The 26,252-nt window shown below is 61.2% G+C and overlaps 1 protein-coding gene across 1 annotated transcript in view; it reads right to left on the bottom strand.

Moving 5' to 3' along the window:
• LOC149865256 (SCO-spondin-like) overlaps positions 1–26,114 on the bottom strand; it is a 61,110-nt gene extending 34,996 nt beyond the window's left edge. Inside the window, exons 1-31 of the mRNA XM_090048035.1 lie at positions 22,069–26,114; positions 21,200–21,412; positions 21,037–21,119; positions 20,744–20,914; positions 20,382–20,632; positions 19,432–19,534; positions 18,841–18,999; positions 17,899–17,984; positions 17,038–17,166; positions 16,778–16,940; positions 15,361–15,601; positions 14,514–14,652; positions 14,213–14,339; positions 13,758–13,930; positions 13,386–13,607; positions 9,258–9,423; positions 8,808–9,057; positions 7,767–7,947; positions 7,376–7,470; positions 7,029–7,285; positions 5,353–5,487; positions 4,856–5,058; positions 4,016–4,143; positions 3,590–3,699; positions 3,331–3,480; positions 2,650–2,743; positions 1,982–2,382; positions 1,560–1,790; positions 896–1,102; positions 402–638; positions 108–230 (exon numbers count right to left, since the gene is read on the bottom strand). Of these exons, the coding sequence (XP_089904161.1) occupies positions 108–230; positions 402–638; positions 896–1,102; positions 1,560–1,790; positions 1,982–2,382; positions 2,650–2,743; positions 3,331–3,480; positions 3,590–3,699; positions 4,016–4,143; positions 4,856–5,058; positions 5,353–5,487; positions 7,029–7,285; positions 7,376–7,470; positions 7,767–7,947; positions 8,808–9,057; positions 9,258–9,423; positions 13,386–13,607; positions 13,758–13,930; positions 14,213–14,339; positions 14,514–14,652; positions 15,361–15,601; positions 16,778–16,940; positions 17,038–17,166; positions 17,899–17,984; positions 18,841–18,999; positions 19,432–19,534; positions 20,382–20,632; positions 20,744–20,914; positions 21,037–21,119; positions 21,200–21,412; positions 22,069–22,163 (5,323 nt within the window). The 5' untranslated portion in view covers positions 22,164–26,114. The remainder of the gene's footprint in view (positions 1–107; positions 231–401; positions 639–895; positions 1,103–1,559; positions 1,791–1,981; positions 2,383–2,649; positions 2,744–3,330; positions 3,481–3,589; positions 3,700–4,015; positions 4,144–4,855; positions 5,059–5,352; positions 5,488–7,028; positions 7,286–7,375; positions 7,471–7,766; positions 7,948–8,807; positions 9,058–9,257; positions 9,424–13,385; positions 13,608–13,757; positions 13,931–14,212; positions 14,340–14,513; positions 14,653–15,360; positions 15,602–16,777; positions 16,941–17,037; positions 17,167–17,898; positions 17,985–18,840; positions 19,000–19,431; positions 19,535–20,381; positions 20,633–20,743; positions 20,915–21,036; positions 21,120–21,199; positions 21,413–22,068) is intronic.
• Positions 26,115–26,252: the final 138 nt, after the last annotated feature.

Genomic DNA, 26,252 nt, shown 5'->3' with positions numbered 1-26,252 from the left:
TCCTGCCTTCTAGCCACGTCGTTGTTCCCCAGCCCTCTGCACGTGCCAGCACTGGGATGCCTCATCCCCGCACTGCCGGGGCTGCAGCACAGCCAAGGTTTCCTTACCACAGGCGATCTCGTCTTCGCCCTGGGGGCAGTCTGGGGCACCATCACACACCCTGGAGACATTCACACACAGGCGGTTGTTGCAGACGAAAAGCCCTGGGCATGGTGGGATCTGCGTGGACCCTGCCTCAGGAAAGAAGGGACGTCAATGCTGACCCAGAGGGAGGGTCAGTGTCACCCGACTGGAGGCAAAAATGTGCCGTGTTTGATGTGATGAGGCACTGCATCCTCTGCACCCCCTTTCAAAGTCTTTGATCTGGATCTGCCCCTGCCTTCTGCAGGGTCCCTGCTCACCGCAGTTGTCAGTGCTCTCATCGGACTGGTCGCGGCACTGGGGGAGGCCATCGCAGAGCTGCCCATAGGGGATGCACTCGGCACTGAGCATGCAAGGGAACTGATCCAGCCCACAGGTCCTGTTGCAGTCCAGCTCATCGCTGCCATCCAGGCAGTCAGCCTCACTGTCGCACATCCAGCCACGCGGCTGGCACTCCCCGCTGTGGCACTGGAACTCGTAGCGGCTGCAGGGGGGCGCTGCAGGGCCGGGGTAAAAGGAGCCCATCAGCCCCGCGCTCTCCCAACCTCCCTTGGGAGAGATGCCTGAAGAGGGCCCAGCAGCATCCTCTTTGGGCAGCTGTGCACTAGCTGTGGGGGCTAAGGGGCAGGAGCACTGGCTGTGGGGAGGTTCCTGGCTGCTCCAGCCCCAGGTGGGGATGTGATGGTGGTAGGGAAGGCACAGTCTGACTGGGCACGGGTGGTCGGAGGGTACCCGCTGTGCCCTGGCCGCTCACCCAAGGTGCGGTTGGTCAGTAGGGGGCGCGTCACTGGCAGCGCTGTGGGCACGGTGATGGCCATGTGGCTGGGCAGGACTGCCAGGCACTGCGTGGGACTCTCGTCCGAGCCATCCCAGCAGTCCCATGTGCCATCGCACACCTTTGCCCTGCTGACGCATGTGCCATCGGGGCAGGGCAGCTGTTCAGGGGCGCAGGTCACCTGGCCTGTATGGACGGAGAATGCAGAGAGGACCAAATCCAACAGGTCCCCTGGCCATCCCCCAGCCCCCACGCTCCCAGCTGTGGGGTGCACCAAGCTATCTTGGCTGGGGCACAGCCAGGCCCACCACAAAGGATGAGGGGTGGCCATCTTGGTGGGGTGTGGTCAGGCCCACCGTGATGGATGGTCGCAGTCGGTGAGGTGAAGCCAGGCCAGGCCCACCATTATGAATGGACCCAGAGGGACGGCCATATTGACTGGGGTGTGGCCAGGCCCACCCTGATGGATGGCCCTAGAGGGCTGGCCATCGTGGCTCATCTACCACGATGGACGGTCCCAGGAGGGTGGCCATTGTGGCTGGGGTGTGGCCAGGCCCACCCTGATGGATGGCCCTAGAGGGGCAGCCATCTTGGCTAGTCTGAGGGTTGTTGCCCACAGGGTAGTGGGGGCCGGCAGCCTCACCTGGGCAGAAGGCCTCATCAGCGCCGGCCAAACAGTCACTCCTTCCGTCACACACCTGCTGCTGTGGCAAGCACAGCGCATCCGGGCACTGGAAGTGGCCAGCAGGGCACACACACTCCCGCTCGTCGCTCAAGTCCCCACAGTCATCGTGCCCATCGCACCGGTGCAAGTACGGCACGCACCGGCCTGCCGCGCACCGGAACTCCGCCGCGCCGCAGGGTGGGCCGCAACCTGCAGGGACAGCTGGCGTGAGACCTCCCAGTGAGGCACTGCCCACAGGATCTTCACAGCGGATGGCAGCAATTATGCCCCATCACTGCCAGGGTGTTGCCTCTTCCCTGCCCCAACTCTGGGTCCTCGTGTGCAGGGCCGGCACCCCTGGACACCCCCAGGAGCCCCACGACAGCCAGCCCGGGACTCGCCTGCCTCGTCTGACGTGTCGGCAAAGCCACAGTCAAGCTCCCCATCGCAGACGTGGGCACGGGGGATGCAGCGCCCGTTGGCGCAGTGGAACTCGTGCTGGCCGCACCCGGGCGGGGGGCAGCCCTGCTCGTCCGAGAGGTCCAGGCAGTCAGCGGTGCCATCGCAGCGGTAGCCCCAGGGCACGCACTGCCCGCTGACGCACTGATACTGGTGCGGGGCGCAGCTCAGGGCGCAGAACTCGTCCGAACCATCCCCGCAGTCGTCCTCGTTGTCGCACACCCAGGCACCTGGCACACAGCGCCCACCCGCGCGGCAGGCGAACTCTGTCTCGGGGCAGCCGGGCCGGGCCGTGCAGGGCTCTGCCAGGGCCTCACACTGCCACAGCCCTGCCTCGCACGTGCTGCAGTCGGGGAGAGAGCGCGTCAGGCTCCACGTCTGGACAAGGGAATAACTGATGGCATAGGGGCAACTGGGAGAGCTCATCTGTATGGAGGGGGCAGGGGTCGGGACGGGGGAGTGTTGATGGGGGTGTCCTGGGGGCAGGGCTCAGACACCCCCAAAGCCCCGGAGCTGCAGGCCCATGGCATCCCTGCTGGGAGGAGAGAGGGGCTGGCAATGGGTACAGCCCCTGACGGGGAGCTTAGGGCCTGACTCCCCCACTGCTCACCAGTTCTTACACTCCTGCTTCACCGCAGCGCCTGATGGGAATGAGGTGCCCTCCCAGTAGCAGGGGCACTCGGAGGGGTCGATGCAGCTCCCGCCTGCCAGGGTGAGAGAAGACTGCATTTCGGCACCAGCCCTGGAGACTCTCCCCAGGTGTCACTGTCCACCCAGGTCCCACGGGTGCAGGGCTTAAAGGAGGAGGGGGGTCACACTGAACTACCCCCCGTGAGGAAATGCAGCAGAGATGAGTGCCACGTGCTCGGCTGGGGGTGGGGAAATCCAGTGCACGGACAGGCCTGTGGGACAGCGGGAGAGGGCCCGGGGCAGACGAGGCCGGAGACAGCGGGGTGATAGCTGCTGCAGAAGCAGAACCCGCCCGGGGCTGCATGAGAGCAGGGCGCTGTACATAGGACGCATAGGGCAATTGCTGTGCTCTCCCCAGCGTCGGGGAGGCCGCTGCGGGGCTCTGCATCCCCTGCTGTGCGCCAGGCTTTTGCAGAGGCAGATGACCAGGAGAGAGACCAGAAGGAAGGGCCAGGGGAGAAGGGGTCTGGGAAAGGGGATCGATGAGGAAAAGAGGAAGGAAGGGGGGTTCCTTTGGCCAGAGAGAAGAGACACATACCCTGGCCAGGCTTCAGCTCCCCACCCCACCACTCGGTGCCCAGTGGGGACGCGGGCACCTTACCATGCAGGACCTTGCCCTCAGGGCAGAAGCAGCCCTCCACGCAGGACACAGCATCGCAGTGCTCAGCCAGCTCCAGCCCAAAGGTCTTGCAGGTCTGGGGGCAGGCAGGGCCGCAGGCCTCGTACTCCAGTCCGTTGTCACACTGCATAGCTGTGAGGCGAAAGCGCACGGGGCGTAAGAGATGGGGCCAGAGTCGGCTATGCGTGGGGCACGACCCCGCTGCCGGGCTGGCGAAGCCACCCTCTCCCCCCGGGCTTACGGCACAGGTCTTGGCTCCGCCAGCGGATGTAGACCCCGCGCTGATTGCACTCCTCGGCGTAGGCCGCGATGGCCGTGCACAGGCACTCGCAGTCGCCCCCAGAGTCGCACCTGCCGGCAGAGAGATGCTGTCATCCAGTGATGGGGGGTATGCAGCTCCCCCAGCTAGGGAAACCCACAAGGGAGACCCCAGCCCCATCATCTGCTCTCAGCAAGGATCCTGGCTGCTCACAGGCAGCTTGGCTGGGGGGTCCCCCAGCTACCCAGAAGCTGTTGCTCTCTAGTGCCCATCACCCTGGTATCTGGGCACCGCACCGCACGGTGCCTCCCCAGCAACCTCCGACGGCAGGCTGAATATGGGAGCGTCACGCCCACCCCCAGGAGCCCCCGCGCCCTCCAGAGCCGGCCCCTGCGCTGCAAGACGTACCCGCAGGCGTCGAAGACACACCAGTCGTAGAACTGCTGGCAGGGCACCTCCTCGTGGCAGGGGGCGAAGAGCACCTGCAGGAGGATGCTGCAGCGCTTCCGGGCCCACGTGGCGCGGTGCGAGCTCTCCTGGGGGCCGAGCACAGCGGTGGGGACCCCGTGGCCTGGCTCTCGTGTCCAGCCCCAGCCCCTAGCTCCCACCCCGCCCCACCAGCCCGGCCTTGCCCATAAGAACGTGAGACTGGCGTTTGCTGGGTCAAACCCTGGGACCTCAGTTGCCCTGTTTCCTGTGTCGTACCAGGAGGCGGAAGGGAGAGTGACCCGGTCTGAGCGGGGTTTTCCCCTGTTCCTCTCTCCCTTGCAGCCTCCAGCACTGGGGGTCCAGGTAGGGCTGATGCAGAGCCCATGCCCCTCACTCCGAACAGCTTCCTCCAAGCACGTGTCGAAGCCCTGGTGAACTCATGTCTGGTGGCACTGAGCTCCGGCTGTTAATGCTGCACTGGGTGGCAAACAACTGCCTCGTGTTGGTTTTAAACTGCTGGCTTGCTCGTTTCATGCAGTGACCCCTCGTTTATAGAAAACGTTATCAATATACGCTCAAGAGATCCCATGCAGAGGCCAGGCCCCGCTTGCAGAGGAAGGCAAACCCCCCCAGGTCCATATTAGTTTGGTGAGAGACAGCCAATAATATACTCCTAGTTTACTTTATATTGTAAACCCTTCTGTCCTCCCTTGAGTGTCTCTTCTGAACACAACAGTTTCAAGCTGAATGAAGCCCCCCAGCCCTCCCCGCCAGCCAGGCCTTGCCCACCTCCCCACAGCCCCCCGCAAGCGCACGTACGGTGCAGGGGTGCTCGAAGTCCCCTTCGTTGACCTCGGGGCACAGGAGGCTGACGCGCCAGGAGTTGCCGAACAGGTCGGCCGTGGGCTCCACCATGCCCTGCTGGCTAGTGAAGTCGTTCTCCGTGTCCCCGTCGAAGTTCCCGCACAGCCCTGCCACGCGGCCCTGGAAGACGGGGTCCAGCTTCACATACACCCGGGTGCCTGTGCCGGGGAGGAGGAGGAGGAATGCAGCCGGTTCAGGTGCTGCTGGGTGCAGGAAGCACCGGAGGCAGCCCCCACAGGTGCCCTGGCATCTCAGAGCCGTGTCTTGGGGGGACCCGTCCCTGCCCGGCCAGTCCCCCGGCAGCAAAGGCCCAGCAACCGCGGGAGGGATGTCGGGAGGTGTCCCCACCCTGGAGCAGGCAATAGACAGAGCTGCCCCTACGCCTGCAGGGCACTGCCCCAGCCCCCCCGCGAGACCTCCTGCCGCACCCCCGCCAGCAAAGTGAGCTTCACCTCCGTCCCAGAGCACTGTGAGCCCCAGCTGGGAGATGAGGATGAGGAAGAGGCCGGCACGCTCCAGGGTCAGGCCGTTCCCGCTGTAAACCTTGGGCGGCCGCACGGAGGCTCCGTTCACCGTCACGTCCCTTCCTGGTGGGGGGGGGCGACACGTGTGAAAACACCCAGCGCAGCTCGGAGCCCTACCATGCAGCACGGGGGTCACCGCGCCCAGCCGGGGATGCTGGCTCCCCATTGCCGAGGGCCGATCCAGGGGGTGCAGCAGTGCACTCGCACTCTGCTTTGATCCCTGCATCACCCAAAGCTTAAAGCCAACCGCCCAGCAGTGGGAGCAGCGTTTCTACTCAAGCAGCACTGACGGAGTATACATTGCCATCGACCCGATTCCTGCTAATCTCTCCGCTTCGCAGGTGTTAACCACTTCTCTCCTTTTTAATGGTCTTTTTGTTCCATGAATTAAGCTTAGGGTTGGACATGGGACCAGTCAGTCAGGTTTGGTCAACGGACTGGTCCGATATCAGTCAAAAATTGTAAAAAAAATGCCAATAGGTCCAAATCATACAGAAAAAAAATACAGAATATTATTGCTAATAGGTCCGAATGATACAGAAAAAGCAAAAGTTTTCCTGTATGAAATGCATCAAAAAACAATTAAAAAAATATCTTTTCTGTCAAGAAAACTACCAAAAAATGTAGGTTTGGGGGGTAAAATTGCTATCATCTTTAACCGGTCTAAAAAAATACAGTCAATTGACAATATATGACCAGTCGATTGACCGGCTTGCCAACCTTAATTAAGCTATCCTTTCTTCTGCAATTCAGCTGTCTGTTAGCCATTCTTGGTAATGACTCTCTGGCATCTCACAGCCCTGCAGACTGCATTTAATTCTAGCTAAAAACATTAACTCAAGTGTGGTAATACTAACTCAGGAGTCATACTGACTGGCGACGACTGACTGCAAAGGGGGTGCATGCCTTGTCAAGGCGCTGAAGAAGGCTAGATTTTGGTGAATTAATCTGAATAAGAGATGTACATTCAACTCTAATGGCTACAGGACTAATAAAATGACACCTCCTGATTGGGTCCAGAGAAGGGCCACAAGGATGATGAGGGCTAGGGAGGGGTATCCCTATCAGGAGAGACTAACCAGGCCAGACCTGGTCAGGTTAGAGAAGAGTCGCTGGAGGCAGGACAGGAGAACGATTTGCAACATATTAAAAGGTGAAGAGAAAGTCACTAGGGATTAATTATTGACTCTCTCTCATCAGACAAACAAGGGGTCATCATGAAACGAGCAGGCCGGCAGCTTAAAACCAACACAGCTAGGGACATGTCACTGATTCTTTGGGACAAATGATACCAAAACAGGGACAGGAGTAAAGGTCACCGGTTTATAGCTAGTGCATGGACCGGTGACATCAGGCAGAAAAACTGGGCAAGATGGACCTGTGGTGTGACCCAGTCTGCTCCACTGATGTTCTTATTTTTTCTCTAGTTTGTCGTGTTTTTTAAACTTTATGCAGGATCTTTCCTGCCCAGAGCTGGTTGTGGGGCTAGACCCGATGATCACACGAGGCCCTTTCAGCTCTAAACTTCTGTGAATCCAGCAAATCGGCCCCTCGCCTCTCAACAGGGGGTACCGTCCCCAGCTCCCTTCCCCGCGGCCTCTCACCTCTCAGGAGGTGGACAACAGTGTTGCCGATCGCCACGACCACAGATTTGGTGCAGGTGATGCCACTGGTGCCGCAGGGCACGTTCTCGACAGTGACAGAGAAGAGGCCGCCGTGCTCGCGCACCAGCACATACTCGCAGTCGCCCAGGAAGGAGAAGGCCCGCCCGTCGAAAGTGATGTAGTGGGGGTCCCCCGTGGCTGTGCAGGTCCCCGCGCACCGGTGGCTACTGCACTGCCAGCGCCGGCTCCGGCACATGCTGTGGGGACAGGGGCTGAGCTCCAAACACGCCAGCCCAAGCCCTTGCCCCTCGAAGGCACCCCCGTGCTGGAGGTGCCACAGTCCTTACCAGGTGTTGCAGTCCTTGATGATGGTGTCATTGGGCTGGTACAGCCGGCCGTTGTGCTGGCAAGGACACTCTTCTGGGGAGACGCAGTGCTCGTTCTGGGGGCAGAGGAGGGAGACAGGGCAAGAGGGTCCCCGTGAGGTGGCAGGGGCTGATCCCAGTTGGGATACAGTAGCTGGGGTGCATAACAGCTTGCACCACTGCAGGGGTGCACCCAGGCATCTGGAGGGGAGCAGCCGGTCTGCTGACCCTCTGTTCCCAGCCCACCCTCGGCCCAAATGGGTCAGCAATGTTCCCAGCACCCCATGAGCACAGCCCAGAGCAATGCAAGCTGCCGCCTGTCCCGTGAGGTCCCACCCCCGGCTGAGCTGCAGGGGCAGCAGTTGGAGCTCACCAGGAAGACAGTGCCAGGGGGACAAACGCAGCCTTCGGTGAGGCCGGAGCAGCTCAGGTTGCCCTCCGGGCTGTCGCAGGTGTGCAAGCAGCCCCCGAAGGCATAGACCAGCTCCCCGGGGCAGCTCACGGCCTCGGGGCAGCTGTCATCCGTGCAATTCCAGGCTCCGTCCGCGCAGACGCTGCAAGAGAGGCCAGATGCGGGCATAGGCGTGGGAGCGCCCCGGGCCAGCGTCTGCACTAGCAGTGGGGAAGGCCGGGTGGGACGAGATGCCCTGATTGCACGAGGGATCATGGTCCACGTGCCCATGTGGCACCTGGAGTCTTGCTCCTTGCTTAGCTGTGGGACTCCAGGGCATGAGGGGCTGGAGGAAGAAGCTCCACTGCTGGGGTGGGCTTCCCCGCTGGAAAGAGGCACCTGCCCCCTAGCAGCCCAGACCCCCGGGAGCCCCCGTGCGGGGTGAGAGCCGGCGTCACGTGGCAGAGACATGCAATGAAATCAACCTATCCTGTGGCAGCATGGGAAACAGGCCATAGGGTGATTTCATCAAACATCTCCTACCACCACCTCGCCCGCAGTGGGAGCACGACCAGCCCCCATCTGCCACCACCCCTCTGCCGTGGAGGTGACGAATCCCAGTCCAGCGGGTCTGAGCAGGCCTCATTGCAGGGTCCGGATCCACTTGCCCCAGGACATGCACAGTCCTCACACTCGCTGCCATCCCAAAAGGGAAGCGCAAGACGCAGAGCCACCAGCCCTGCACATAGCCCCTTCCCCTGCAGACACATGGGGCCAGTGGGGCTCTGGGACTGAGAGCACCAGACTCACTGCTCTGCCCCATCAGCCCCCAGCTTGGGCTTGGTTTGGAGCCGGCACCTGTTACGAGTCCCCGAGCCGATACCCATCACCTCTGGCCTGAAGGCTGGCTGGGCTGCGGGCAGCTCACACACCTCCTCACTGCTGCCCATGCCCCCGCGTGCCAGAGGCATGAGCCACGTGGCATGGCTGGTGTGGCCCCACCACGGTTCCCTGTCTACGCACCAGGTATTGCAGCTCCGGCGGATCCTGCTGCCCGGTGGGTGGGTCTCATCCCCATGCAGGCAGGGGCACATGGCAGGCGGGATGCACTGCCCACCCTCATCCAGCACCATCCCCTCAGGGCAGTTGCACCCGGCCACGCAGACGTCCAGCTCCTGGCAGGCGCCAACACCATCCAGGTGCAGGTCGGAGCAGGTCTTCCGGCAGGGAGCGCTGCACTCCTGGTACACCTGGCCCCCACTGCACTGCATGCCTGGGGGCACAGGGCAGGGGCCTCCACTTAGTCGCACATAAACAAATGTCAATGTATAGTTTCACACGAGGCTAACCTAGCAAAATGGTGGGTTTTGGTATCATTTCGTAATGTGGATCTAAACAAAACGTGTCGTGTACAAGCGCCCTGAGATGTAGGGCTGCAGAGGTCCCATCTAGTCCCGGGAGAGGCGCACTCACTGCAGAAGGTCTGGTTCCTCCATGGCACTGCGGCCCCCTCCTGGGCGCACTGCCGGGCGTAGGCAGCCACAGCTCCGCACAAACAGTCCTTGTCAGCAGGGCAGCCACAGACGTCATAGAGGCAGAGCTGGTGGAAGGGCTCCCGGTCCACCATGTGGTGGCAGGGCTGTGAGGGACAAGAGGGTGGGGGCGTGCAGGGGCTCAGAGCCGCCCCAGCCATCGGCCTCCCCACATGGACCCCGGGAGGGTGCCCACCTGGAGAGGCCCCAGATTGGAACTGAGGCCCACATCTGTGCTGGCCTGTGGACAGCAGTGTGCAAATGGATACACATGGAAGTTAGTCATATGAACAACCAGCACAGGCATACATGGGCACAAGAGTTGGAGCATTCCTAACTGGCCCCAAGACCAGACGGCATGGGAGGATGGGTGGGCACACACTCATATGCAGTCAGGCATGCACATATGCATATGAGCACACAAACAGGCAGGCTTCGGCTTCCTGGACAATGACCCACACATTACAACGAGGGACATGCTCAGCTGGGATGGGCTTCACCTGTCCCACAAAGGTAAGCGTGTGTTTTCTTCCAGGTTGGCGGATCTCCTCCGGCGGGCTTTAAACTAGGCTCGTCGGGGGGAGGGGAAGATGAGGGTGGGGGAGGCTGTGGACCACCAAACCAGGTGGCACCCACAAGGACAGCCCAGCCTGAAGAAAGAGAGCTTTGGGAACGTGAAAGACAGGGGGTGGACAGCAATACGGCACAGGTAAGGAACGGGAAGGTTAGAGACAAAAAGCCCTTTAGGACTTGGAGCGGGGGGGTAGCAAAAGCACCAGTCACAGGGCTCAAGTGCCTATATACTAATGCTGGGAGCATGGGGAACAAGCAGGATGAACTAGCGCTCCTGGTTGCACTAAACGACTACGACTTAGTGGGGCTGACGGAAACCTGGTGGGATCCATCCCACGACTGGGCGGTACATATCGAGGGCTATAGATTGTACAGAAAGGACAGAGTGGGGAAAAGGGGGGGAGGGGTTGCGCTCTATGTTAAGGAGCAATATACATCAACCCTCATCAAGACAGAATCAAAGGATGAGGAAGTAGAAGGACTGTGGGTTAGGCTACATGGGGGGCAAGGAGAAAAGGATTTGGTGGTAGGGGTCTGCTACAGACCCCCACATCAAGGGGAAGAAATAGATTTGGGGCTCCTGAGGCAACTCTCAGAGACCATAAAAGCTAAAGAGGCGGTGGTCATGGGGGACCTAAACTACCCGGACATCTGCTGGGAGACACAGACAGCAAAGTCCCACCGCTCACGCAGGTTTCTAACCTGTGTACAGGACCTCCACCTGACGCAGGAGGTACATGGTCCCACTAGGGGGAATGCCTTACTGGATCTGGTATTGGCAACGGGGGATGACATAGTAGGGGACCTACAGATCGGTAGCCATCTGGGGGACAGTGATCACCTAAAAGTACAATTCAACATAAGGCGTCGAGTGGGTAAGGTAACCAGTAGGGTGAACGTGCTGGACTTTAGGAAAGCTGATTTCAGCGAACTCAGGCGATTAGTGAAGGATGCACTGCAGAGTAGTAGTTTTGAAATGATAGGAGCCCAAGAAGGGTGGCTGTGCCTTAAGGAAGCTATCCTTCTCGCACAAAGCGAGACGATCCCCGTGCGAGGTAAAAGAGGGAAAGGGGCCAGGAGGCTTCCCTGGCTGACCAGAGAAATCCAGGGCAGACTAAGGGCCAAAAGGGGAGCACATAAAAAGTGGAAACAGGGAGAGCTCACCAAAGAGGAATATACCTCTTCTGCTCGTGCTTGTAGGGAGGCAGTTAGACAGGCCAAAGCTACCATGGAGCTGAGGATGGCAACCCAAGTAAAAGACAATAAGAAATTGTTTTTTAGATATATAGGGAGTAAAAGGAAGGCCCAGGGAGGAATAGGACCCCTGCTAAATGGGCAGAAACAATTGGTGACGGACAGAGGGGACAAGGCTGAACTCCTCAACGAGTTCTTCGCCTCAGTGTTCCTAAGCGAGAGGCAGGACAAGTCTCTCCCTGGGAGTGTAGGGAGGCAGCAGCAAGGCACCAGACTGCCATGCGTGGACCCTGAGGTGGTGCAGGGTCACTTGGAGGAACTGGATGCCTTTAAGTCGGCAGGCCCGGATGAGCTCCATCCGAGGGTACTGAAGGCACTGGCCGACATCATTGCAGAGCCACTGGCGGGAATATTTGAACGCTCGTGGCGCACGGGTCAAGTCCCGGAGGACTGGAAAAGGGCCAATGTGGTTCCCATTTTCAAGAAGGGGAGGAAGGAGGACCCGGGTAACTATAGGCCAGTCAGTCTCACCTCCATCCTTGGCAAAATCTTTGAGAAACTCATCAAGGCTCACATTTGTGAGAGCCCGGCAGGACAAATTATGCTGAGGGGAAACCAGCACGGGTTTGTGGCAGGTAGATCGTGCCTGACCAATCTAGTCTCTTTTTATGACCAGGTCACAAAACGCCTCGACGCAGGAGGAGGGGTGGATGTCGTATACTTGGACTTCAGGAAGGCCTTTGATACGGTATCCCACCCCGTACTGGTGAACAAGTTAAGGGGCTGTGACTTGGATGACTGCACAGTCCGGTGGGTGGAGAATTGGCTGGAGGGTCGCACCCAGAGAGTCGTGGTGGAGGGGTCGGTTTCGACCTGGAGGGGTGTGGGCAGTGGGGTCCCGCAGGGCTCGGTGCTTGGACCGATACTCTTTAATGTCTTCACCAGCGACTTGGACGAGGGGGTGAAAGGTACTCTGTCCAAGTTTGCAGATGACACTAAGCTATGGGGCGAAGTGGACACGCCGGAGGGCAGGGAGCAGCTGCAAGCAGACCTGGACAGGTTAGACAAGTGGGCAGAAAACAACAGAATGCAGTTCAACAAGGAGAAATGCAAAGTGCTGCATCTAGGGAGGAAAAATGTCCAGCACACCTACAGCCTAGGAAATGACCTGCTGGATGGCACGGAAGTGGAAAGGGATCTTGGAGTCCTAGTGGACTCCAAGATGAACATGAGTCGGCAGTGTGACGAAACCATCAGAAAAGCCAATGGCACTTTATCGTGCATCAGCAGATGCATGACAAATAGGTCCAAGGAGGTGATACTTCCCCTCTATCGGGCGCTGGTCAGACCGCAGCTGGAGGACTGCGTGCAATTCTGGGCGCCGCACTTCAAGAAAGATGCGGATAACCTGGAGAGGGTCCAGAGAAGGGCCACTCGTATGGTTAAGGGCCTGCAGGCCAAGCCCTATGAGGAGAGATTAGAGAAACTGGACCTTTTCAGCCTCCGCAAGAGAAGGTTGAGAGGCGACCTGGTGGCTGCCTATAAGTTCGTCAGGGGGGCACAGAAGGGAATTGGTGAGTATTTATTCACCAAGGCGCCCCCGGGGGTTACAAGAAATAATGGCCACAAGCTGGAGGAGAGCAGATTTAGATTAGGTATTAGGAGGAACTTCTTCACAGTTCGAGTGGCCAAGCTCTGGAACGGGCTCCCAAGGGAGGTGGTGCTCTCCCCTACCCTGGGGGTATTCAAGAGAAGGTTGGATGTGTATCTAGCTGGGGTAATGTAGGCCCAGCACTCTTTCCTGCTTATGCAGGGGGTCGGACTCGATGATCTATTGAGGTCCCTTCCGACCCTAGCATCTATGAATCTATGAATCTATGAAAACACATGCACAGATGTGCACATGTACAAAGACATCCATGCACACATGTGAGCACACAAAACATGCACGTGTGAACATATAGACATACATATACATGCAAGAGTATGCAAGACATTCACGTGGAAGAACACTCAAGCAGACATGCATGTATACACACCTGAGCACACAAAACAGACACATACGAGGGCACACTCGCATAGGCATGCGTGTAAGCAAAGGTGAGCACACAAAACGTATGCGTGTGCATTTACACACACAAGCACACAAAATGCACGTATCCTCGCATGTGAGCACACAGAACGTACATGTGTTGACACACACAGATGTGCGCACCCTGCACCAGACAAGCCCCCCTGGCTCCACCTTGCTCTGCAGCATCCCCCATCCCCACGGCCTCTGGTCCCCAGCCCTGGTGCGTACCTGGAAGGCAGGGCCATGCAGCACGGCGCAGGCGGCCTCGGCGAAGGCGCGGTGCTGGGCGTAGGTGCTGCACGGGTCGAAGGTGGCGGCGCTGGGCACGGGGCACTCACCCGACACCCGGAACTTGTGGGCGAAGGCGGCCGCGCCAGCCTCCACGTCCCCCGCCGGTGTCGTGAACTCGTCCTGCTGGTTCCAGTTGTACGTGCCGCACAGCCCACGCACCTGCGGGAGTCGAGACAGGGATCAGGAAGGGGGTACGGCCCCAGCCATGCACCTCCTGGGAGGGGACCCCAGCCATGGCCTCTCCCCCGAGCCTCCCCAGGGTCCATGCCAGGACCTGGGGAGATGTGGGAAGGGACCCCAAGGCCTCACCTTGTGGGCAAAGGCAGGCTGGAGGGTGATGTAGGCGGCAGGGAACTCCAGCCCCCACAGCACATGGGCTCCGAAAGCCTGGAGCAGCAGGAAGGAGGCCGAGGCTCGCCGGATGGTCAGGTCAGCGCCAGCAAAGGGCAAGTCCACCTCGTGCCCGTTCACCGCCACGTCTCCTGCAGGAGGGACAGCAGGAGGAGGCATGAAATAAGGAAGCAACCTGCAGAGAGAACAGAAGGGGGTCCCATGCCCCTGCCCCCTTCCCCATCCCTCCAAGCCAGCCACAGCACCGCCCTGGAGATGGTAACCCATGGAGGGGAAAGGTGCTGGGCACTGTGCTCTGGAGCCGGTTGCCCCTAGAAGGGAGAGCCACATGCCCCCTCCCTCTCCCCCCAGCCCAGCCTGCAATCCCATTAAGCACCCCCAAAACGCCCTCCCTCTCTGTGCGGCGGGGTCACCTGTGGTGCGCAGCCACGCAGAGGTCTTGTGTGCCACCACGGTAAGCGCCCGTAGGCAGCTCACGGCCCCGGAGCTCCCGCACGCCGTGCTCTCAGCCATGATCTGCAGCTTCCCATCCACGAAGTCCTGCCGGGCAGCAAACCCCACACCCCAACCTGGTCAGTGGGCACTGAGACACAGGGCACCCCATGTAGCCCCCCCAGAAGCTGGTCACCCCGAATTCAGGGGAGCCCCTGAGACATTGGGAAGCTCCACCTGGCATCCGCCCCTGAACCCAGGGGGACGCCCCCGGCCCCTCACCTGCACCAGGATGTACTCGCAGGCCCCGTGGAAGGAGTAGCGCTTGCGGTCGAAGGTCACGTAGTGCGGGTTGCCCAGCACGGCGCACTCGGCCGCACACTTGTGCTGGGAGCAGAGCCAGCGCCCGCCCTGGCACGTGCTGCAGGGGTGGGAGGAGGCTCCTAAACCCAGGACCCTCCGCCTTGCACAGACCCCATGCAGGGAGCTGGCGCTGCCGGCACCCAGCACCCCGGCCCATAGCGGGGCGCAGGCAGCACCCATGGGAAGTCGCCCCCCTCCAATGAGCTTCTGTGGTGTCTCCCTTGGAATCCGTGGCATCGTCCCCAGAGCACGGCGGCCATTGGTGCCCCTCCACAACCAGAGCTGCTTGGGGGCCCCTTGGCAGCAGCCAAAGTCCTGCCGCAAAGGATTCTGGGACTGGGCAGCCTCCAGGGACCCGCCGCAAAGGATTCTGGGACTAGGCAGCCTTCAGGGACCCGCCGCAAAGGCTTCTGGGACTGGGCAGCCTCCAGGGACCCGCCGCAAAGCCTTCTGGGACTGGGCAGCCTCCAGGGACCCGCCGCAAAGCCTTCTGGGACTGGGCAGCCTCCAGGGACCCGCCGCAAAGGCTTCTGGGACTGGGCAGCCTCCAGGGACCCGCCGCAAAGGCTTCTGGGACTGGGCAGCCTCCAGGGACCCGCCGCAAAGGCTTCTGGGACTGGGCAGCCTCCAGGGACCCGCCGCAAAGGCTTCTGGGACTGGGCAGCCTCCAGGGACCCGCCGTAAAGGCTTCTGGGCAAGGCCCTGCAGATCCTGCTGGGCAGCACAGGGCGAGTGGCGGGCAGCCGCAGGGCTCGGCCAGACTCACCACTGGTTGCAGCGCTGCTGGATGGTGTCCCCCGGGGCATAGCGCTGGCGGCGGTGGTAGCAGGGGCAGGCGGCCTCAGGCACGCAGGCGCCCTGCTCCAGGTACAGGCCGGGCGGGCACTCACAGCCACTCACGCACTCGTCCCGGCAGTGTCCATCCTCAGCAGCGCCTGCGGCCGCACAGCTGGCCGGGCACGAGGACACACAGTCCGAGTACTGCTTGCCCCCGTTGCACTGCTTCTCTGCGGGGACATGGGCACCAGTGCTTCAGCCACCTCTGTGCTGCTCGGCCCTCTGCAGCCAGGGCAACCTCGGGGAGACCTGCCCCAGCCGGGACCCTTGCTGGCAGCAGGAGAAAGCCCCTTATCCCACCCTCGGGCCCAGCACTGACACTGCCTCAGGCTGACCTGGGGCAGGGCAGGGCAGCTCTGGGGTGACCCACAGGCAGGACAGAGTGCCCCTATGTGTGGCAGGATGTGTGAGAGGGAGAGAGAGCGAGCACATGGGTGTGACTGTGGGTGGGTGGATGAGTGTGAGCATGTGGGTGTGATTGCGTGTGTGTGTGTGAATGAGTGAAAACGTGGGGTGTGACAGCATGTGCAACTGAATGAGAGCATGTGGGTGACTGTGCATGTGTGTGTTTAAGTGAATGAGAGAGCACGTGGCTATGACTGCAGATTTGGGTATGAGAGAACATGTGGGTGTGCCTGGGGCGTGTGAATGAGTAAGCACATGCGTGTGACTGTGTGTGCATGTGAGTGAATGAGAGCACATTGGTGTGGCTATCTGTGTGTGTGCATGTGAGTATGACTGTAAGTGTGTGTGTGTGTGGGCACAAATGAGTGAGAGTGTGTGTGTATGAGAGAGAGCATGTAGGTGCAACAGGGAAGGTCCAGATGAGTGTGAGCATGTGGGTGTGACTGCGTGTGTGTGCACATATGTGTGAGTGAATGACAGCACATGATGGCTGTGTGTGCGTCTGCATGTACACGAGCATGACTGTGGGAATTTGTGAGTGCATGAATGAGAGAGTTTGTGGGTGTGAGAGAAGATAGGTGCGGCCGGGTGGGTGCAAATGAGTGTAGTATGTCAGTGTGACTGTGTGTACGTATGTGTGAGAGAGAGAGTGAATGAGAGTATGTGGGTGTGACTGTGTGTGTGTGTGTATGCACACACGTGAGCATGACTGTGGGAGTGCATCTGTACGTGTGCAAATGAGTGAGAGTGTGTGGCTGTGACTGTGGGTACGAGTGCAGGTCAGTGTGGGCTGTGGGGGGAGGGAGCCTGGGGAGGCTGCGCTCCTGCAGGGCGTGTGCGTAGCTCTGCAGTGAGCGTGGCAGCTGGGGGTGAGAGCACAGCTGTGCAAGGTGGGGGTGGGGTAGGCGTGAGCACTGGAGAGGGTGAGTAGTGGCACCTACCGCAGAAACCAGGCCGCCTCCAGTCCACGTAGATGTGGCGCTGGGCACAGTCCCGGGCGTAGCTGGCGAAGGCCTCGCAGACGGCACCAGGCAGCGCGGCCCCAGCCCCCGGCTGCCGGCAGTACGCGTACACGCAGGCATCGTAGAAGCCGCCCGGGGCCACCTGCCAGGGCAGAAGCTGAGTCAGTGAGCCGGGCACAGAGCAGAGGGCAGGGGGCCGCCAACCAGGCCTGCCAGGCAGGGCAACCTCGGCTTCTGACCTCCGAGTGGCACTGGCTGAAAGGATTGGCCAGCAGCTTTTGGCATGTGGCCTCAGCCTCCCGCCGCATGGCACCGCCTCCTGTTTCATCGCAGCTGTGTCCGACCTCCGCCGCATCCTCGCAGGGCTGCTGCAGCAGGAGGAGCCTGTCAGCATTAGGTACCGCAGTGCCCACCCCACACGGCCAGGCTGGGGCAGGGGGGCAGCCCCCCAGGGAGCCTCCCGCAGCCACCCTGGGCATGGCACAAGAGAGAGCACCCCCTGCTGGCACACCAGGCAGCCTGCAGCTGTCCCTGGAGCTCTCCCTCACAGGCCCCCACTACATGTTACAGACGTTGTGCAATTCACTGGCGAATCGCACAATGCATTTAGGTCGGCCACATGTGCAAAGTAATTACCACACAGTTAACTGGTCATCACACAATACGTTTAGACCAGCCACACGTGCAAAGTAATTATCATACAATTAATTGGTCATTGCGCAATAAATTTAGATGGGGCATGCTGGCAAAGTAATTATCACACAATTAACTTGTCATTGTGCAATGCACTTAGGCCAGCCACACATGCAAAGTATAAATCAGACAATTAACTCCAATAAATTTAGACACGCGACATGTGCAAAGTAATGATTACACCAGAAAAATTATTGCGCGGCTATAAAAAGAGCCAACCCGCTACAATTAGTGCTTGAAAACGTGTCACAACTTTATAGCTGGTTTCTACCCGGCTTTCATTTGAATGTGTAGCAGGGCCCTCCGACCTGGGCAAAGGACTTCATGGAGCCCCCTGCCCAGCAGAGGCCACAGAGCCGGGTGAGACGTTGCTGCGGCAGGGCAGCCTGGCTTTGGGGACCCGTTACCTCCACGCCGGCCTCCGGGATCCTCCAGGAGTTCCCAAAGCTGGCAGCGAGCGCGGTCACGTCCCCTCCGACACGTAGGAAGTCATCTGCAAGCAAAGGAGAGAGGCTGGGCACGGTGGGGGCAGGGACGCGTCTCCGCTGGGGAGAGAGGCGTGGGTCAGGGGCCAGCAGGAATGTCCCCTACGCTGTGCCCTGCCAGCCTCCGTCTCCGTGCCCCCCACAGCCAGCCACAGCTGCCAGCTGACTGCCTCCGCCTCCCGTGCCTCGGAGGACGGTTCTGGTGCTGGCTTTCATGTGTGCGTGCACACACATGTGCATGTTCTGTATGCTCACGTGTGTGTGCAAGCACGCCCGTGTGAGAGTGCACACAGGTGCATGCATCCTGTATGGGTGTCAACACATGTATGTTCTATGTGCTCACACAGGGGGGTATGTGCACGCCTGCATGTGCACACATGTGCGTCCTTCTTGTATGCATGTCGACGTGTATGTTCTACACGCTGACACACGCAATGCCTGCATGACTGTGAGACCTTTCATGCGCGTGTGTTTTGCATGCTCCCGTGTGTGTATGTGCATGCCAGTGGGAAATCTGAACACGCGTGCATGTTTTGTGCTCACGTATGTGCATGGATGTCTGTGTGCATGCCTGACTACATGTGCATGTGCACACCCATTCTCCTGTACTGTCTGGTCATGGGACCAGGCAGAAAGGCCCTAACCCATGTGTGTACGTGCTGGTTGTCTGTATGACTAATCCCCGTGCGTGTCCATTTGCACACGTGCTGTCCACAGGCAGGCACGGACAATCGTCTCCTTGCCTCCAAGCTTGTCTGTGGGGCCCCAGAGGAGACTACGATGTCTGTAGGGCCCCAGGGGAGGATGCTGTCCCCGCGGGGCTCGGCAGCGAGTAGGGCGCCCACCCGGCAGGGCTGCGAGTACCTGCGGGGTCGTCATTGTAGCGCCCGCAGAGCCCGCGTGTGGAGCCCCGCAGCTCGGCACCGACCGTGACATAGACGGTGTCGTGCCCATCAGACTTCACTCGCACACCCAGGCCGCTCTCCACGAAGACAAAGTCCCCAAGCCAGCGGATGCTGATCCCTGTGGGGCAGAGCACAGGGTGGGGGGCTCAGCAGCGTGGAGCTCCCAACCCTCACCTTAAGGTAACAGGGTCCAATCCTCACCTTGCCCAGCGTGGACGGCTGGGCCCTCCGAAGAGCTTCCCTCAGGGTCTAGGCAGATCCTCCCAGGTCCCCTGGCCCACACAGACCCTTCTCCAGTGCAAGCAACTGCCCCCTCCCATCCAAACTGGGACCTTTCCCATCAGCTTCTAACCCTTTGCTCACCCAGGCCAGGGCAGGTCAATCGCACAATAAATTTTGCTCCAATGGATGCAGCAAGGGGACCGTGCAATAAAGGTTGCGATGCGCCAATGGGTGCAGCAAGGGGACTGCAGCCCTGAAGCACAAGGTGCAGGTGGTGTGGCTCCCCCAGCTCAGTGTCCCCCTCGGGCAGAGCTCAGGACCCCCTCACCGTTCTGCAGGTACGGCTGCCCCTCCGGCACCGCGGCCCCGTTCACCGAGACGCTCCGGCCTTCAGCCATGACCAGGTCCAGCCCAAACATCATGCGGAGAGCCTGCAGGGGCAGAGGGTCAGACCCTAGGTCTGTCTAGCCCATGATCCATACTGGGGCAGAGAGCATGGCTGAAGGGAGGGTGACTGGGTCTGAGCAAGGTTTCCCCTGCCCCTCTCTCCTCGCAGCCTCCAGCACTGGGGTCCAGGCAGGCCTGATGCAAAGCCCGTGCCCCTCGCTCCCTGCCCCAGAGCTCCTGGTGCCCCTTTCCTCCAAACACGCATCCAGTCCCTCGGTGGATCTGCCGAGCTTTCAGCTCCCACCGCATCCGGGGCAAAGCACAAGCCTCACACCTTCACGGGTGACAGAGAACTGCCTTGCATCAGTTTTAAGCTTCCTACCTGCTCCTTCCATACCGCGACCCCTCGTTCTTGTCTGAACAGAGACGGCCAGTCATAAATCCCTAGGGATTTTCTCGTCCCCATTTAGTCGGTTGTAAACCCTTCTCCTGAACCCACTGAAGCATCTCTTTTCTGACCTGACCTTCATCTCTCCTCCTAGAGAAGCCCCCTCCATCGCCCTCAGCACCCTTGTCGCCCTTCTCTGCACCTTCTCTAGCTCTTCTCTCTCCTGTTGGAGGTGCAAGGACCAGACCTGGGCACTGTGTTCAAGGTGTGGCCACACATGTATAAAGAGGCACCATTTTATTTGCAATTCTCCCCGGGGCTCCAGGGACTCACGGGGCTCCGGGGACCCCAGACCGAGCCCAAAGCTGGGTACTTTGGTTTCCTCCTCGCCCCTTCGCTCCTCCTCTCTGCCCCCAGCTCCCCTGCGTATCCGCTCCGTTTCTGCTTCCCTTCCTCCTCATTCCCCCCTTGCTCGCCGTCCTCTCCTCCCCGGGTGTCCTCACCCGCGCGCAGCGCCCCGGCGGGGCGCAACCCCCGGCGCCGGCGGAGATGTAGACGGCCCAGGTGCCGTCCGAGGCGGCGGCCAGGCTGTAGGAGCAGCCCCCGTGGAAGCGGAAGTGCTTCCCGTCGAAGCTGCGGTACTGGACGCCGGCCCACGTCACGCAGGTGGCGAAGAGGCGCTGGCCGCCCCGGGCCAGGCCCAGCAGGGCGGTGGGGGGCAACGGCCGGAGCAGGAAGGGTCCTGGCAGGTCTTCTGCAGGGGAACATGGAGGCTTGTCATCACTGCCGTGCCACGCCAACACCCCCAGGGCTAGATACGGGGAGGTCTCCACCACTGCATGCCCCCCCAGGGGTCGTGACCCACCTGCGAGGGGCAGGTGGGCGCAGCTGAAGCAGAGCGCGGAGGACGCGTTCCTCCAGCTGTGGCCCCAGGGCCGGCTGCAGCACTCGGCCATGCTCATCAGCGAGAGGTTGAGGGCGCTCGGGAAGTCCTGGCACTGCCAGGTGGAGAAGCAGTGGCCCCGCAAGCCCTCGCCTGCGGGGAGCAACGCTGGTCACCGGGGCTGGGGCCAGCTCTGCTCCCCCGCAGCCCAGCTCAGCGTGGGGCAGAAGCCGAAGCATCAGACCTGCCCCCGGACCTGGTGCTCCCCGCCTCACCCTCAGTGCAGCGGGGTCCGCTCCAGCCCTCGCAGCAGGCTCGCACCGTGCGGTTCCACACCAGGGGCCGCGTGTCCTGGGGTCTGCGGGGCGGGGGGGAGAGTCGCGGAGGGGGCTCTTCTCTGGCCTCCTCCCCCCATGCCTCCCCGCCCGCCGCACTCACTTGTAGATGTAGCACATGGAGTCGGAGGGCCCGGACTGGGCGTAGTAGTGGGCGATGCCCGAGTCCCCGCCGTAGGCCTGGCGCATCCTCTCCTGGTCGAGGCGCCAGCCCTCCAGGTTGTACTGGTACACGCTGGCGCAGGGCACCACGTCCTCACGCCGGGGGCTCAGCACCTCCTCCTCCGTCACCTGCACCGTGCGCTCGCACCAGCGCCTGCAGCCGCAGCGCCCGTGTCACCCCCGGTCCCGATCCGTGCACTGCTCCCTGTTCCCTTGGCCAACTTCTAAGCGTGCCCCGACCCAGAGCCCAGCCGGAAAGGGGCGCCTCACAACCAGCGTGCTTGCTGGCACCAGCTCTGCAGGGCCCTGGCAAGGGGGTCTTGCCCCTGCGCTCAGGCTCAGCCCCCTCCGCACTGGGGGCAGGAAGGGACCAGCCCGCTGTGCAGTCACCTCTGCTCCTTCACTCCACCCAGACCTGCTCCCACCCCGGCAGAGGGCACCGGGGAAGACCGGGAAGGGGCTACGTAGGGCTGTGACGCCCAGCCAGGTGCCCTGAAGACACCCTGAAACATGCGAAGGGGTCAGACACCCTTTTGGGAAGTTGACCGCATCTCCCCAGCTGTGGGGAGACACCACGAAGCCGAGGGCCCTCCACCAGATGGAGGAAAATGGGACGTGAAGAGGCTTCAGCATCGCCCCTGCTGAGAGAGTCCTGGGGGGGGTTTTGGAGCCAGTGTTGCAAAGGCACCTGCAACACCCAAGCCGCCAATGCAGGTGGGCAGCGGGACACGGCGAGGGGTGCAGCAGGGATCGCAGCACAGGGAGGACCCGCGGCAGCCATTCCCAGTGTGGCTGGACGTGAGGACTTACCCATCCGACGCTGCTGCTGCCATCCATATCGCGAGCCAGGCCAGGAAGCCCATCCAGACCCTGGGGTGTGAGCAAGGCTGCGCTGGGCTCCCCATTCCCAACCCTGCCACCTCCAGAGCCCTGTGGGCAGAGAGAGGCTCTCAGCCCAGCACGTGGCACGAGCCCCAGCTTGGCTGCGGCGATGGTGGGGCTCACCGCTTCCCAACGCCCCCGGCAGCAGCACTCAAGCCAGCCTGGGCTGCGGGGCAGGAAGCAGCTGCTCCCATGGGCAGGGTCTGGCACCCCCGGCTGCTCCACTCCGGGGGGTGTCACCTTCCTCCAAAGCCCCTGGACCAGGTGAGCTCTGATCTCCCTGCCCCCTGCAATGGGGACACATCCCGCAGCCCACCCCAAGCAACGGAGAACGCACCCTCTGCGGTGGTACCCGTGCCCATCCGCCCACTGGCTCGACTCCCCGGCCGCGGAGGGTGCTGGGAGGGGAGCTTGGGCAGACGGTCTCGGTGCTCACGGGGTGCCCCATTTCAATGCGCTGCGAGGCCCCGGCACCAAACCCTCTTACCCGAGTGCTCCGAGCGTGCCTTCCCCCAGCCCCTGGCACCTAGGGCTGCACTGGCGATCGCCCCACCCCAGCAGCGCTGGGACCGCGGCAAGCCCCGGAGGGAAGACTTTATATCCTGCAGGATTAGCTGGGCCCCGAGACATCTGAGGAGCCCTGGATTGGAGAATCCCCTGCAAACCACAGCTGCCTCACTTCGTATTTGCTCTGCCCACTCGGATGGAAACCCCCTCCGCCAGCTGCCAGCCCCCACCTCCTCCCAGGGCTTGCAGGGGGGGCAGAGCTCAGTTTCCAGCCCGTACAGCTCAGGATGCATTTTGGAGGATGAGCTGGCCTGACTCCAGCTCAGCATCCCGTATCCGGCATGTCTCTGCTGGATTTCAGTCGGGGCCAGGCAAGTCTGATCAGCCTGGAGCTCACGGACAGGGGAGCAGAGGGGAGGACTGGCTGGGGCTGGGCAAGGGAGAGCTTGGGGCAGCACCCCCAAATCTGCAGGCAGGGAGATACAGGCACACCTGAGGCATCTCCGGCACACAGACAGGAGGCAGGGCAAGGCTTTGGCATTCAGGCCATGGAGATGGCATCTCCCCTGCCAGGTCAGTAAAACCCCTTGGGCCAAAAACCACCTCATTGCCTCACGGTGTCCAGAGATCCCGAGAGGATGACACCCTGGGGTGCAATCAGGGCTGCAAAGGCTGCCATGAAAGACCTCTCTGCCCCCTTTTTCCGAGGGGAAGCCATGCTGAGCATGAACAGGGGCTCTCCAGGACGTTTGCCAGCTCCGCACGGGCAGGCGCGTAACTAGGATGCAGCCCTGGGCCGTGCCTGCATCCACGTCCACGAGCTCCGGCTCCCCACCGGCTTCCCCGTCACCGACACGGATCTGCCTTATCCTCACATCCCGGACGCGGGCTCATCCCCTCTAGGAATGCCGGGGTCACAGCCCCCAGCCCCGCCTGCACGCTCCCAGCTCCGCGAGGGGGTCGGGCTGGCAGGGCAGGGGAAGACGAGAAGGCCCGTCTCCCTGCCCCATGCAGACCAGTTCCCCCAGTGGAAAACCTGGCCTTCCAAGTCAGTCTCACGTGCATGCAAACTGTGGAGCAGCTGCAGGTTCCCAGGTCCCGTGCATCCAGGGCTGTCTGCCATTCGTGGCCTTGCTGCATCTGCCTGAGCCTGGTCGTCACCTCCGGCTCTGCTGCCTGAGCCTGGCTGTCCTGGAGCAGCCCCTTCCCCTAGCCCCAGGACAGGGCGAGAGCTCAGCAGATGCAGAAGGAGCCCAGGGGAAAAAGGGGTGCAGGCATTTTGGAGGCAGGCGTGTTGTGGCGCTGAGATTGGGACGGGGGTGAAGGCTAGGAGGGCACGATGTGCACTGCATGTGGGAAGAGCGCGGCATCTTGCTATGAAACAGCAACACTGGTGTGCTCTCTCTTGCAAGCACACACTGGGGGTGGGAGGAAGCGGTCCAGGACTACACCCGAGCATCAAGACAACGGGGCCAGTCTCACAATTGGTGCACGACTGCTCCGTGCAGCCCAGGCTCATCTCAGGGGCAGCACCCCCGCCAGCTCCTTGCTTTTGGGGCAACAGACGCCTTTGGCAGGGTCCCCGACCATGGTCCGGATGGCACCTCTGTGGCAGGGCCTTTCATCCAGCGTTAGCCTGGCCCATGGCCCAGACGGGGTCACGTTACACAGGGAGCTGACTAGAGTAAAACCCTGCTGCTACCAACGGCCACCCGTGGCCTTTTAAGCTAGCTGCTGTAACCCTGACGGAATAAACACAAGCTCTTTGCTCCCCCAGAGGGGCCAAGGCCTGCTTTCTGGAGCGGGTTTGTAGCCGACATCCAGGGCCCACTACCGGGGCAGGTCTGGAGGCTCTGCCTGAAAGGCACTTTCTAGACTAACTCAATTAGAGCTACATAGTGCATAATGCACTAAAGATCAATTCATCCGACGCTGTGAAAGGAGGAGATGCAACTCCAACCCCCTTCCGCTTGACTAACACAGCTCACTACATCTCCTGGCTCTACCAGAGCCAGCCCAGAGCTTGTTCAGAAAAATCACAGACAAGTCAGGCTGGCAGGGCCCCCGGGAGGTCACGAGTCCGACTCCTCGGTCCAGGCAGCATCACCTTTTCCAAGCATCCATCTAACCTCTTCAAAACCCTCCAGGATGGAGCCTCCACATCCTCTCTCGGTGTCTGCTCGGCCTTCGGAGTTAAAGAGCTCTTTCTAAACCTTGCTGCAATGTAAGCCTTTTATTTCTTTGTGACACAGAGAAAGTCTAGCCCGTTTTGGCAGTGATTTCACACTGTTGACTCATTCAGCCTGGGTGCACTAGGACCCACAGGGCCTTCCCTGCCCTATGGCAGCCTGCATTGGTGCGTGGTATTGCTCCATCCTACGTGCAGCACCCGGCGCTCGTCCTCGCCGAACCCATCCTGGCGGCCAGGTGGGGCAGCGACACAAGCAAAACCACAGCGAGTTCTCACCAAAGTTCAGATCGGGGATCTCAGACTGGGGCGGGAGTGGAGACGGCCCAACACCAGCGGGGAGATAGGGGTAAAGCGGGGTTGGGACACCCAGATGTTTTGTGTTGCATGTGAGAAATCAAGGAACATGGTTGAGAAACTGTCTAGTGGGGTCAGGAAGCAGAGGAGGGTCTCATCACGGAGCAGACAGGGAAGAAAATTGTTAGCTCCTAGCACCAGGCGAAAGTCGCGGTTAGACCACGAGGCAGCTCCAGAGGTGCCATCTAGTCCAAGCCCGGCCTGAGGCAGGATCACGCCGTACAAACCAGCCCAGACGAACCCCGCGTCCGACCTTGGAGCCGCACGACAGTCACCCCGACAGCCCCAGGTATCGCCCCTGCCCCCGGGAACGCAGGGGGCCGCGGCCGCCGCCGTCCTGCTGGTGCTAAGGGGGTTCAGAGTGCTCCCAAGACCCCAAGCGAGGCCGTGCCCCCGCTGCAGAGGAAAGCACCCCCCCCCCCAGTGTGGACCAGTCTGAGCAGGGGGAAATCCCCTCCTGCCCCAGTGCAACGTCAGGCTGAGCCCGAGGACCCTCCAGCCAGGACCCTGCGGGGCTGGTACCAGAGGAGCGTTGGCACAGCCCGGTCCCATCCTCAACCCAGTGCCTTACAAAGCCCCTGACTCATGGAGCAGAAGGGGAAGGGGGCAACCGACACAGCCCAGCAGCCTGGGAAATCCCCATAGCAAAGCACAGGCATCGCTGCACCGAGATCATCCCCCGCCAGCCTCTCCTCGAACCCCTCCAGGGATGGAGAGTCCCCCGTCCTTGGCATCTCTTCCACTGCCTGCAACACTGAAGAAATTGGCCCTGATGTGCAATCTAAATGGACTTTGCTGCAACTTCGAACCACGGGGCCGCGTGCTCCTCCCTGCAGCAGGAGAGACCAGGAGCTTGCCTTTCTTTGAGGACCGCTCTCAGGTCCCCTCCGCGGCGCCTTTCCTGCCACCTGAACCTGCCCAGCTCCTCTCCTCATGGGCTGCTTTCCAAGCCCTTCATCGCCGCGACTGCCTGCCTCCGGGCCCTCTCCAGCTTCTCCGTGCCCTTGGCGAAATGCGGCGCTGCCCTGGAGATGCGGCCTGACCCGAGTCCTCCCGCGTG

This window comes from Crocodylus siamensis, chromosome 5 (assembly GCF_052110815.1).
Source record: "Crocodylus siamensis isolate JL-2025a chromosome 5, ASM5211081v1, whole genome shotgun sequence".
Classification (NCBI taxonomy): domain Eukaryota; kingdom Metazoa; phylum Chordata; order Crocodylia; family Crocodylidae; genus Crocodylus; species Crocodylus siamensis.
This window is presented reverse-complemented; position numbering and strand designations above follow the sequence as displayed.